We start from the raw sequence: 14,047 nt of genomic DNA, 5'->3' as shown, positions 1-14,047 counted from the left end.
CTTTATCTATCTAATAATGCAACAGATATTATATTATCATACATTCGGTGGTGGCTCAAATTTTACTAATGGCGGCCCAAATTTTACTTGTATCGGTCCAAATTTTACTAGTGGCGGCCCAAATTTTATTTGTATTGGTCCAAATTTTACTAGTGGCAGCCCAAATTTTACTAGTGCCGGCCCAAATTTTACTTGTCGCGGCCCAAACTTCACTAGTGGTGACTAAAATTTTACTAATAGCGGCCCAAATTTTACTTGTCGCGGCCCAAATTTTACTTGTCGCGGCCCAAACTTTACTAGTGGTGGCACAAATTTTACTAGTGGCAGCCCAAATTGTACTTGTTGTGGCCCTAATTTTACTTGTCGCGGCCCAAATTTTACTTTAATAGGCCCAAATTTTACTAGTGGTGGCCCAAATTTTACTTTAATAGGCCCAAATTTTACTAGTGGTGGCCCAAATTGTACTTTTATCGGTCCACATTTTACTAGTGGCGGCCCAAATTTTACTTTTATCGGCCCAAATTTTACTAGTACCGGCCCAAGTTTTACTAGTGGTGGTTAAAATTTTACTAATGGCGGCCCAAATTTTACTTGTCGCGGGCCAAACTTTACTAGTGGTGGCACAAATTTTACTAGTGGCGGCCCAAATTTTACTTGTATCGGTCCAAATTTTACTAGCGGCGGCCCAAATTTTACTTGTATCGGTCCAAATTTACCTAGTGGCAGTCCAAATTTTACTTGTTGTGGCCCAAATGTTACTTTTATCGGCCCAAATTTTACTAGTGGTGGCCCACATTTTACTAGTGGTGGCCCAAATTTTACTTGATGTGGCCCAAATTTTACTTGTTGCGGCCCAAATTTTACTGTAATAGGCCCAAATTTGACTAGTGGTGGCCCAAATGTTACTTTTATCAGTCCAAATTTTACTAGTGCCGGCCCAAATTTTACTTGTTGTGGCTTAAATTTTTCTTTAATAGGCTCAAATTTTACTAGTGGTGGCCCAAATTTTACTTTTATCGGCCCAAATTTTACTACTGGTGGCCCAAATTTTACTAGTGGTGGCCCAAATTTTACTTGTTGTGGCCCAAATTTTACTTGTCGCGGCCCAAATTTTACTTTAATAGGCCCAAATTTTACTAGTGGCGGCCCAAATTTTACTTGTCGCGACCCAAATTTTACTTTTATCGGCCCAAATTTTACTAGTGCCGGCACAAATTTTACCAATGACGGACCAAATTTTACTTGTCGCGCCCCAAACTTTATTAGTGGCGGCCCAAATTTTACTAGTGGTGGCTCAAATTTTACTAATGGCGGCCCAAATTTTACTTGTCGCAGCCCAAACTTTACTAGTGGTGGCACAAATTTTACTAGTGGCGGCCCAAATTTTTTACTTGTATCTGTCCAAATTTTACTAGTGGCGGCCCAAATTTGACTTGAATCGGTCCAAATTTTACTAGTGGCAGCCCAAATTTTACTTGTTGTGGCTTAAATTTTTCTTTAATAGGCTCAAATTTTACTAGTTGTGGCCCAAATTTTACTTGTCGCGGCCCAAATTTTACTTTAATAGGCCCAAATTTTACTAGTGGTGCCCCAAATTTTACTAGTGGCGGCCCAAATTTTACTTGTCGCGACCCAAATTTTACTTGTCGCGGCCCAAACTTTATTAGTGGCGGCCCAAATTTTACTAGTGGTGGCTCAAATTTTACTAATGGCGGCCCAAATTTTACTTGTCGCAGCCCAAACTTTACTAGTGGTGGCACAAATTTTACTAGTGGCGGCCCAAATTTTTACTTGTATCGGTCCAAATTTTACTAGTGGTGGCCCAAATTTGACTTGTATCGGTCCAAATTTTACTAGTGGCAGCCCAAATTTTCCTTGTTGTGGCCCAAATGTTACTTTTATCGGCCCAAATTTTACTTGTCGCCGCCCAATATTTACTTGTAAGTACTTGAAAGAGCAGCAGCCGCCACTGTGTTAGGTTAATCAAAGACTAAAAATTGTTGTCAACGTTTGCTGAAACAGTAAAAATAGATTGTTACAAAAATCATATATTAAGTTATTTACAGATTCATAATTATATAAATGATATCATAACTATATTCATAGTTCCAAAAACCCACGCGTTAATTTTGATGAAGAGTAATTGTTGTCAGTGTTTACAAAAAACACATTTGTTGCATTCTTTAATTGTTTGTTTATTTATTTAAAGTGACAAAGCACTTTGATGAACATAATAACACATATTTTGTGTAAATATGCCGGATTATAGCAAGGATGCTAAAAGTGTCTTTGACGCCTACGAAAACATGATTGTTTATGAAGGTTAGTTGAATTTGTTTTTAATGTTGACAAGAACGCAAACGTCCTTCTAGAAAAAGATTTTGTATTTCCTGCTTACAATGAACTTGTTTCCCTGTTCCCGCGTGTGCAGATCCTCACCCAGGAGGACTGGAACGCCGTCCTGTACAACGGCATGGCGTCCACCACGCCGCTGGCCGCGCTCTACTTCGTGGCCCTCATGACCTTTGGAAACTACGTCCTCTTCAACCTGCTGGTGGCCATTTTGGTGGAGGGCTTTCAGGCAGAAGTAAGGGCGGCTTGTGCACACACGTTTGGATTTAAGCTACTTAAAGGCGGCGGCTCAGTCAGCTGTGTTGCGCTGATGATACCGAAGCTGAATAATCTCCACAATCCCGCTGCCTGCAGGAATTGCATCGCTGCGGTTGTCTTGTCGCACACAAACACATCTACACCAGGCTCTCCAGGGCAGCCGAGTGTTTGCAATCACCCGCCATTCACAGCTGGCGAGCTTTTGTTATTTAGTTTGTTTGTTTTATCTCCACCATCAGAGAATACACATTCCCTGCCTAAGCCGTCTGTCTGCATCTATCTAGCCTGAATGCTAATTCAATTTAGCAAAGCTTTATTAGTGTGATGGCAGGAGATTGTCGCCAAAAGTTGTCATGATTTAATTCAGCATGGGGTTGGGGGTGCTTCGCCTCCTTCATCATCTTACTCATCGTTTTTGTGGCTGTCAGGAAGGCGAGTCGACACGCTGTGCTTGTGTAACTTTGTTTAATATTCCAAATCAGCTTCAATGGTTATAAAAAACACAAGTCTTTACTGATCACTAAAGACTCGAAAGTGTCTGAAGTTTACCAAAACACATGCAGACTTTAAATTGTCTTTGATTCGTACGAAACAACATAGCTTACGTTCGGCTCTAAAGTCTCTTTGATACGTATGAAAACCCATGTTAGGTTAATTGAGAACTCTAAAGTCTCACGCTGTATCGATCCGTTGTGGTGAAGAAGGAGCTGAGCCGGAAGGCAAAGCTCTCGATTAACCGGTCAATCTACGTTCCCATCCTCACCTATGGTCATGAGCTTTGGGTTATGACCGAAAGGACAAGATCACGGGTACAAGCGGCCGAAATGAGTTTCCTCCGCCGGGTGGCGGGGCTCTCCCTTAGAGATAGGGTGAGAAGCTCTGTCATCCGGGGGGAGCTCAAAGTAAAGCCGCTGCTCCTCCACATCGAGAGGAGCCAGATGAGGTGGTTCGGGCATCTGGTCAGGATGCCACCCGAACGCCTCCCTAGGGAGGTGCTTAGGGCACGTCCGACCGGTAGGAGGCCACGGGGAAGACCCAGGACACGTTGGGAAGACTATATATCACGGCTGGCCTGGGAACGCCTCGGGATCCCCCGGGAGGAGCTGGACGAAGTGGCTGGGGAGAGGGAAGTCTGGGTTTCCCTGCCTAGGCTGCTGCCCCCGCGACCCGACCTCGGATAAGCGGAAGAAGATGGATGGATGGATGGATCTAAAGTCTCATCATTTTAATGTAGGGTTGTCCCGATACTAGAGATGTCCGATAATGGCTTTTTTGCCGATATCCGATATTCCGATATTGTCTAACTCTTAATTACCGATTCCGATATCAACCGATACCGATATATACAGTCGTGGAATTAACACATTATTATGCCTAATTTTGTTGTGATGCCCCGCTGGATGCATTAAACAATGATCAAATCAACTCAAGTTATGGAAAAAAATGCCAACATGGCACTGCCATATTTATTATTGAAGTCACAAAGTGCTTTATTTTTTTTTAACATGCCTCAAAACAGCAGCTTGGAATTTGGGACATGCTCTCCCTGAGATAATCCTGATACCCACTACAACTATGGGAAGTACTATACCGTAATTTTCGGACTATAAGTCGCTCCGGAGTATAAGTCGCACCGACCGAAAATGCACAATAAAGAAGAAAAAAAACATATATAAGTCGCACTGGAGTATAAGTCGCATTTTTGGGGGAAATTTATTTGATAAAATCCAACACCAAGAATAGACATTAGAAAGGCAATTTAAAATAAATAAAGAATAGTGAACAACAGGCTGAATAAGTGTACGTTATATGAGGCATAAATAACCAACTGGTATGTTAACGTAACATATTATGGTAAGAGTCATTCAAATAACTATAACATATAGAACATGCTATACGTTTACCAAACAATCTGTCACTCCCGATCGCTAAATCCCATGAAATCTTCCTCCTCGGTGTCGCTCCTGGTATGCGCCGCTAGCGTCCATTCTTTCTGCTGCTCGATCGCCGTTTTCTGGTGCATATTTCACTACGTCCAGCTTGTAATCTGCAGTGTATGATTTCCTTTTCGGTGCCATTTTTGTTCAGCCCTTCTCAGTTTTTATAAGTTACCGCCAATGTTGATGTGATCCATTTTAATAGCTCCGGCAGTAGCGTATAGCATATAGCAGTTAGCATTCCAAAACCCACAATGCACTTCTGCCATGACCCGCCCCCCGTGGAATTCTTATTGGTTGGCGTGTAAGTGACGATTGCTGACGTGTGTGTGACGATGGCTGCCATTTGCTTCGTCGCTCACGCGAATGAGATAAATAATATTATTTGATATTTTACGGTAATGTGTTAATAATTTCACACATAAGTCGCACCCACGGCAAAACTAGGAAAAAATACGGTACTTTGACTTTCACAAAGTGCTTTATTTTTTTTTTTTTTTAAACATGCCTCAAAACAACAGCTACAAAAACAATGAAGGCACACAGCTTCAGTCCAGAGTATACTAGAGTAATAAAGTAAACAATAACATAGTCCTCCTTTAGTGCAAGACTGCCTGGCATACTGTATAACAGGAAATTATAAACTGGGCTCAATCTGAACAGCCGATATGGGCATCTACATCAACTATATGATTTGCCTGAGAAGCTGGACAGGACAAAAAAAACAAAAAAACTTTTTGAAACCGGTACCGATAATTTCCGATATTACATATTAAAGCATTTATTGTCCGATAATATCGGACATCTCTATCCGATACCAATATTTTGGTACCGGTACCAAAATGTATTTCGATACTTTTCGGTACTTTTCTAAATAAAGGGGACCACAAAAATGGCATTTTTGGCTTTATTTTAACAAAAAATCTTAAGGTACCTTAAACATATGTTTCCTATTGCAATTTTGTCCTTAAATAAAATAGTGAACATATGAGACAACTTGTCTTTTAGTAGTAAGTAGACAAACAAAGGCTCCTAATTAGTCTGCTGACATATGCAGTAACATATAGTGTCATTTTCCATTATTTTATTTTGTCAACATTATGAGGGACAAGCCGTAAAAATTGATTATTAATGCACTTGTTCATTTCCTGTTAATATCTGGTTACTTTCTGTTTTAACATGTTCTATCTACACTTATGTTAAAATGTAATAATCACTTATTCTTCTGTTGTTTGATACTCTACATTAGTTTTGGATGATACCACAAATTTAGGTATCAATCCGATACCAAGTAGTTACAGGATCAGACATTGGTCATATTCAAAGTCCTCATGTGTCCAGGGACATATTTCCTGAGTTTATAAACACATTACGGATTTTAAAAAGGAAAAAAGATTTTGTGACGATAAAAAATATCAATGTAATCATAGTAGTATGGACTAGATATGCTCCTGTACTTGGTATCATTACAGTGGATGTCCGGTGTAGATCCACCCATGGCTGTTTGTTTATATTGTTACGCCGGTGAGCTACGGTGTGTAGTGAAGCATGTTTAGCTATTCCTCGTCCTGCAGGGATGATACTTGTAAGGAACTTACTTTATTTGTTGCCATGGAGGCGAGGATTAGTCATTTAAGAAGTAGCTAAAACACTGCCGACGGACGCTAGCTGTCTTAAAGCACCTCTTCCTGAGGGTGTTTCAGTGTTATAGCTTCCCCTTTATCGTCAGTTTTTACGCCAAAATGCGTCCATTCTCTCTTTTCTGTCTACACACATTGTCTGCTTGTAAGTACTCCGTGATTGTGCGCTGCCGAACATGCTCCTCTGCTTGTAAAACCAGCAATGTCATGACGTGACGACAGGCTGTCATGCCCGTGAAAAAAAAAGGGAGGCGCGGGGACCGGTACTTTTTAGAGACGGTATACTACCGAATATGATTAATTAGTATCGCGGTACTATGTTAGTACCGCGATACTGTACAACCTTACTTTAATGTTTACGAAAACAGGTACATTTATTTTGCTGTGGAGTCAAAATTTTGCTCAGTTTTTACAAAAAAAATACATTCATTAAGAGCTTAAGAGCTTTGAAGACTCCAAAGTGGCTTTGACGTTCATTAAAACACGCACTGAAGTTTTTAATGTTACGAAAACATGTACAGACTTTAAATTGACATAGCCTACATTCCGTTATCAGTTTCTTCGGTTAATTGAGGACTGTAAATGTTCTTAAATATTGTAACACGTGCAGATTTTAAATTGTCTTTGATTTTTACGAAAAGACACAGCTTACGTTCGGCTCTAAAGTTTTTTTGATGCGTACGAAAATGCATGTTATGTTGAATGAGGACTCTAAGTTCTCACTTTGATTTTTACAAAAACATGTACATTTAAGACTCTAAATTGTCTTCAATGTTACAAAAACACGAACAGCTTTTAGATTATATTTTGTTTTTACAAAAATACTTACAATCGCCTTTTAAAGTGTCTTTCACGTGTACTAAAAAATTACTTTAAAAATGTTCTCAAAAAGACCCTAAGTTTTCTTCAAGGTTTCGAAAACAGGTACAAATTTAAATTGCCTTCAATTTTTACGAAAAGATGTAGCCTACATTCCGTGTCAAATTCTCTTTAATGTGTGCGAAAACACATTAGGTTAATTGAAGACTCTAAATTGTCTTCAATGTTACAAAAACACAAACAGTTTTTAAATTGTTTTTGGTTTTTACGAAAATACGTACATTCGCCTTTTATAGTGTCTCTGATGCGTACTAAAAATGTACTTTAAAAATGTTCACTAAAATACCATACGTTTTCTTCAATGCTACAAAAACACGAACAGTTTTTAGATTGTCTTTTGGTTTTTACGAAATTACGTACATTCGCCTTTTAAAGTGTCTTTGTTGTGTACTAAAAATGTACTTTCAGAACGTTTACTAAAAGACCGTAAGTTTTCTTCAAGGTTATGAAAACAGGTACGACTTGAAATTGCCTTCGATTTTAACGAAAAGATGTTGCCTTCTTTCCGTGTCAAAGTCTCTTGAATGTGTGCGAAAACACATTAGTGAAGTGAAGTGAAGTGAATTACATTTTATATAGCGCTTTTTCTCAAGTGACTCAAAGCGCTTTACATTGTGAAACCCAATATCTAAATTACATTTAAACCAGTGTGGGTGGCACTGGGAGCAGGTGGGTAAAGTGTCTTGCCCAAGGACACAACGGCAGTGACTAGGATGGCGGAAGCGGGGATCGAACCTGCAACCCTCAAGTTGCTGGCACGGCCGCTCTACCAACCGAGCTATACCGCCTAGGTTGATTTAAGACTCTATATTCTCTCCAATGTTACAAAAACACGTACGGTTTTTAGATTGTCTTCGATTTTTACAAAAAGATGTAGCCTACATTCCGTGTCAAATTCTCTTTAATGTGTGCGAAAACACATTAGGTTAATTGAAGACTCTAAATTGTCTTCAATGTTACAAAAACACAAACAGTTTTTATATTGTCTTTGGTTTTTACGAAAATACGTACATTCGCCTTTTAAAGTGTCTTTGTTGTGTACTGAAAATGTACTTTAAGAACGTTTACTAAAAGACCATAAGTTTTCTTCAAGGTTATGAAAACAGGTACGACTTGAAATTGCCTTCGATTTTAACGAAAAGATGTTGCCTTCTTTCCGTGTCAAAGTCTCTTGAATGTGTGCGAAAACACATCATCAATCAATCAATCAATGTTTATTTATATAGCCCTAAATCACAAGTGTCTCAAAGGGCTGCACAAGCCACAACGACATCCTCGGTACAGAGCCCACATAAGGGCAAGGAAAAACTCACCCCAGTGGGACGTCGATGTGAATGACTATGAGAAACCTTGGAGAGGACCGCATATGTGGGTAACCCCCCCCTCTAGGGAGACCGAATGCAATGGATGTCGAGTGGGTCTAACATAATTTTGTGAGAGTACAGTCCATAGTGGATCCAGCATAACAGTAAGAGTCCAGTCCACAGTGGGGTCAGCAGGAAACCATCCCTAGCGGAGACGGGTCAGCAGCGCAGAGATGTTCCCAACCGATACACAGGCGAGCGGTCCACCCCGGGTCCCGACCCCGGACAGCCTGCACCCCATCCATGGCCACCGGACCTGAGTGTCTCCCCCTTCACAAGGGATAGGGGGGAGCAGAGGAGAAAAGAAAAGAAACGGGAGATCAACTGGTCTAAAACAAAGGGGGCTATTCAAAGGCCAGAGTATACAAATGAGTTTTAAGATGGGACTTAAATGCTTCTACTGAGGTAGCATCTCTAATTGCTACCGGGAGGGCATTCCATAGTACTGGAGCCCGAATAGAAAATGCTCTATAGCCCGCAGACTTTTTTTGGGCTCTGGGAATCACTAATAAGCCGGAGTTCTTTGAACGCAGATTTCTTGCCGGGACATATGATACAATACAATCAGCAAGATAGGATGGAGCTAGACCGTGTAGTATTTTATACGTAAGTAGTAAAACCTTAAAGTCGCATCTTAAGTGCACAGGAAGCCAGTGCAGGTGAGCCAGTATAGGCGTAATATGATCAAACTTTCTTGTTAGGTTGATTTAAGACTCTAAATTATCTCCAATGTTACAAAAACACGTACGGTTTTTAGATTGTCTTCGATTGTAGATGTAGCCTACTTTCCGTGTCAAAGTCTCTTGAATTCGTGTGAAAACACATTAGATTAGTTTAATTTCGGTCTCCCCTAGAGGGGGTGGGGGGTTACCCACATATGCGGTCCTCTCCAAGGTTTCTCATAGTCATTCACATCGACGTCCCACTGGGGTGAGTTTTTCCTTGCCCTTATGTGGGCTCTGTACCGAGGATGTCGTTGTGGCTTGTGCAGCCCTTTGAGACGCTTGTGATTTAGGGCTATATAAATAAACATTGATTGATTGATTAATTTAAGACTCGAAAGTGTCTTCATTGTTACGAAAACATGTTCAGTTTTTAGATTGTCTTTGATTTTCACGAAAAGAGGTATTTTAAAGGGTCTTTGATGTGCATGAAAAATGCTTGTTCTACTGAAGACTCAAACTTTTCCCCATTTTTATGAACAATAGGGTGAGTTTATCGGGTCTTTGAAGACTCCAAAGGGTTTTTGCTGTTCACGAAAACACGCGTAAGCTTCACCGAAGACCAAATTATGTTCAATGTTACGAAAACACGTACGTTAGGTTCTTCGAAGACAGGAGACCGCTGCCAAAAGTGGACTTACATGTAGTTTAGTGTTAGTGACGTGCTTGTGCGTTGTTGTGTTTAGGGTGACGCCAACAGGTCAGAGGCAGACGACGAAAGGCAGTCGCTGTCTTACGAGGACGAGGAGAAGCTGAGGGAAATGTACGCCACAGGTACAAACTCCTCACAACGACACAATACCGGGTCGCCATAACAACTAATGTGTGTTGTGTGTGTTTGCGTTTGACATTAAGAGCTGAAGATCCAGGCCATGATCCAGAGCCCCAATGGTCTCCTCAACCCGAAAGCCTCCAGGCCTCCGCCCCTGTCCTTGCCCGTCATCACGCACACTGCGGCCACGCCCACCATGATGTACGGCCAATTGCGACGCGCCAGCGCCGCCTCCATGGAAGTTAACAGCCTGGAGGAGCAAAAGTCACCGGTGAGCTTTGCACCTTACTTCTCCTACACTGCAAAAACTGAAATCTAAGTAAGATTAAATATCTCAAATAAGGGTGATATTTGCTTATTTTCTGTCTGATAAGATAATTCTTCTCACTAAGCAGATTTTATGTTAGAGTCTTTTACTTGTTTTAAGTGTTTTGGTCCTAAATGATCTCAGTAAGATATTACAGCTTGTTGCTGAGATTGTATGACCTATATTGAGTAAAACATGCTTGAAACTAGAATAGCAAAGCTGTGTCATCAACACTCACAAGTATAAAACTGCTTTTTTAAAGTAATAATTTCTTATTTCAAGCATGAACAAAAAAAAATCATGACTTTGACACAATTGTGCCTCATATTAAAACTGATGACAGCCAAATGAACTTTGCTGTTTTATTTTCAATGAAACAATAGAAAATACGTACTCCTATAGTAGTACAGTTGGCACAGTACAGTAAACTGACAGTTAATATTTAAACATTTAACATGTGACATTTCTAACAATTTTGAACAGAAATAGTTCATGCACATTCAGATAAATTCTTCAAAATTACAATAAAAAATGTTTTGGCCGGAGGCCGGGCTGTACTGTATATATGCGCACTAATTGACTGAAAGAGCACGCACTTGGCGCGATGATGTCATGTTGTCGATGGAAAAATGCATTTTTAGACCATATGATTTGCCTGAGTGGCTAGTAGACCCCGAGAGTAACAAGCGGTTGCCTTGTTGCCTTTCCATTAAGAACAATAAATTAGTTTTTAGTATAAGTTTGCTGGTTTCAAGAAATTTAATGCCGAGCGCATATCATTATGTCAAGATAATGGCACTAGCATTTACTTAATTTAAGAATATTTTTCAACATATTGAGCAAAAAGGTCTGATTTTTTTTTCTACCAAGAAAAGTGCACTTGTTATTAGTGAGAATGTACTTATTTTAAGGTATTTTGGGGTTCATTGAGGTTAGCTAATTTTACTTGTTTTGGAAAGTCTTGACAAGCCAAATTGTCTTGTTCTATTGGCAGATAGTTTTGCTTAGTTCAAATAAAATACCCCTCATTTTTGTATTTTTTTTTCTTGTTTTTGAACCTGACTTTTTGCCGTGTACCGCACTTAAAATCCTTTCATTTTCTCAAAAATCAACAGTGCGCCTTATAACCAGGTGCGCCTAATACTTGGAATAATTTTGTTTGTGCTTACCAACCTCAAAGCTATTTCATTTGGTACATGGTGTAATGATAAGTGTAGCCAGTAGATGGCAGTCACACATAAAAAAATATGTGTAGACTGCAATATGACAGCAGTAAACAACACCAAAACTTTAAATGTTCCATTGAGAATATAAAACATTACACACGGCATTAAAAAAGCTATGAAGCCGCACCGCTTGATGGATTGTCGGCGCGTTACGGCTACAGTAGTCAGACGTACTCTTCAACATACGAGTATTAGTATGGTGTGTGTGTAAGGACCGCAAAATGGCACCTATTAGCAGACATTTTATCGGGCGTTTTGTTACGCAATATTAAGAAAAAACAACTTTTCTCACCTTCTGGTACCTGCTGATATGTATTTGGGATCTGCATAAGTCCTGAAAAAAACACACATACTGTACAGCTGATTTTTACAGCTAAATGTGTATATATCATTTATACACACGTACACATTGGCCCCACCAGGCACATTTTTTCCCTCAATGTGGCCCTCGAGTCAGAATATTTGCCCAGCTCTGAATTAGTTGATAGGTTTATTATTTAATTCTTTTTTGTTGCAATATACCATTTTTACATAATTCATAATTTCCAAATTATTGTGAGCACTGTCTGATTGTGAGCAGGAGTGTTTTAATTAAACATAGGAAAATGCAGTAATACAACATCAATCACAAAAGAAACCCATTTGGAGAGTAACCTTTCACCGAAAGACAAATACGGTATGAATTAGAGATCTTTGGCATCATAACTCTTTGTCTGTGGGAACCTGAGTAGAGCTATAGCGCCCGAGGAATTTAGCAAGGGGCCATAAAAAATTTCTTATTTTTAGACAAAAAACAAGCCATTGTATTTAAGAGAAATCACACAATCACATTACTGTTACTTAGACTAAACTTGCTTGCTAAAATATTATTTTTTTTCCACAACAGTGAGCCCAAAAAGTTTAAGTTACTACTCTAAAAATAACTTGATATGATGCTAATATGAGTTAAATAGTGTCGTAACGTTAAACATTAGATCCTTTGTGAATACAAAAAATGTCGGGCTAAACTCACTGTATTCACTTTCAGTTAGAAGGTTCTGAACACCTGTGTGGAGTGGGGCGTGGCCTGCGGACCTGCAGCGAAGCGGAGCAGTGCCAGCAGGCGTTTGAGAGGGTTAAAAAGGCTGCTGCCTTTTAACAGAGCGACAGGTGATTAGACAAGCAGGCCCAGGTGGGCTATCTACGCACCTGATCTCGAAGCCGGTCCTGGCACACCCCGCTTCGCTGCAGGTTCGCAGGCCACGCCCCCCTCCACAACCTGTTTCCAACCCATACTGCTGGTTGTCCAATTAAAAAATGCTTGTGGTTTTAACAAGACTATATGTAGCAACAAAAAGTGACAAGGGGTCATATTTCCATGCTACTAGGGGGATTGCTATGATAGGCTGTGATGTATTTAGTACTGCAGCATTAAAACAGACCATTTCTATAGGAATTTCCATAGTAAATAGATTTCATACCTGATGACGGACGACTAGCGTATGGGTCTCCCCTCGACACAGCCCCCGTGGGACAGCAGGCCGGAGAGCCGGCGCTCCAGCTGGACCAGCATGGGCCGAGCCCCCAGCCTGCACAGGAGGAGCCAGTCGGGGGAGATGGAGTCCCTGCTGTCCGACACCCACACTTTCTCCCGGTCCAGCAGCAGAGAACAGTCCATGGACCAGCAGGACTACCTGCAGGTGCCCATGCTGCACACGCCCGACTGCAACGGTACCACCTACCACCTGCCGGACCACGACAACCACAACGCTCCAAACACGTCACTTTACCACGGTCACCAGGACGACGAGGAGATTGAAGAGGTTTGGCAACTTTTGGGAAAATGTCGAGATGTTTTTGACAGTAATCACTGTACTACACTATAATATAATAAGTATATACAACTCAGGTTTTGGTTTTGCCTCCTTTGTGCTATTAACGAATGGTACCTTGTGGTATATTATTGTAGAGTGTATTTAATAGACTCCTATTGTGCCTCATTTTCTGGCAATTCAGCATCACGTTACATCTGGCAGCCAATCAGGAACAAATAATGGTAAAAGTATTCATAAAATTACAGTGTAGTAAAAATAATAGTCTTTCTCAATACAGCAATTATAAAAGTAAATCCTATAATATTTAATATGCATAGTATGTTATAATAGGCTAAAATACACATTTAAAACATATATCTTTACAAAACAGAAAACAATAAAGACAAAATTATAAAAAATAGATATAAGAAAACAAAAAATAACTATATAATAATAATAATAAAATAAATTTGAAAATAAAGAACAATTTAAAAAAAAAAGGAAAAATATTCTACAAATTGAATGAAAACATTAAAAGATAAATAGATAGTCCAGTAAAATCTCATAAACAGCTTTCACACATTTTTAGGATAACATTTTCACTTTTTTTACGGAAACCTTTCAGTTGTGGTAAATTACATATTGATACCTTAACAGCTTTTATTATTGTCATGTCTGTGTGATCATGTTTTGTTTAAGTTATGTTCTGCTTGGTTTTGGACTCTTTTTAGTTCCTGCTTTTCACTCCCTTGTCTTGTTTCCATGGTTACCCATTAGTTTCACCTGTTCCACGTTTG

The 14,047-nt window shown here is 39.8% G+C and overlaps 1 protein-coding gene across 2 annotated transcripts in view; it reads left to right on the top strand.

Annotated features, from left to right (window-relative positions):
* Positions 1-14,047, top strand: part of LOC133621796 (voltage-dependent T-type calcium channel subunit alpha-1H-like) — a 108,302-nt gene that overhangs the window by 48,868 nt on the left and 45,387 nt on the right. For both annotated transcript variants that reach the window (XR_012051168.1, XM_072916083.1), the window contains exons 12-15: positions 2,432-2,587; positions 9,839-9,926; positions 10,008-10,195; positions 12,960-13,259. Coding sequence is in view for 1 of the 2 variants with exons in the window: in XM_072916083.1 (XP_072772184.1) it covers positions 2,432-2,587; positions 9,839-9,926; positions 10,008-10,195; positions 12,960-13,259 (732 nt within the window). In the remaining variant the exon portion in view is untranslated. The remainder of the gene's footprint in view (positions 1-2,431; positions 2,588-9,838; positions 9,927-10,007; positions 10,196-12,959; positions 13,260-14,047) is intronic.

The sequence above is a fragment of the Nerophis lumbriciformis genome, linkage group LG25 (genome assembly GCF_033978685.3).
Source record: "Nerophis lumbriciformis linkage group LG25, RoL_Nlum_v2.1, whole genome shotgun sequence".
Taxonomy (NCBI): domain Eukaryota; kingdom Metazoa; phylum Chordata; class Actinopteri; order Syngnathiformes; family Syngnathidae; genus Nerophis; species Nerophis lumbriciformis.
Note: the sequence above shows the minus strand (reverse complement) of the source record. Positions and strands in the feature narration are given on the sequence as shown.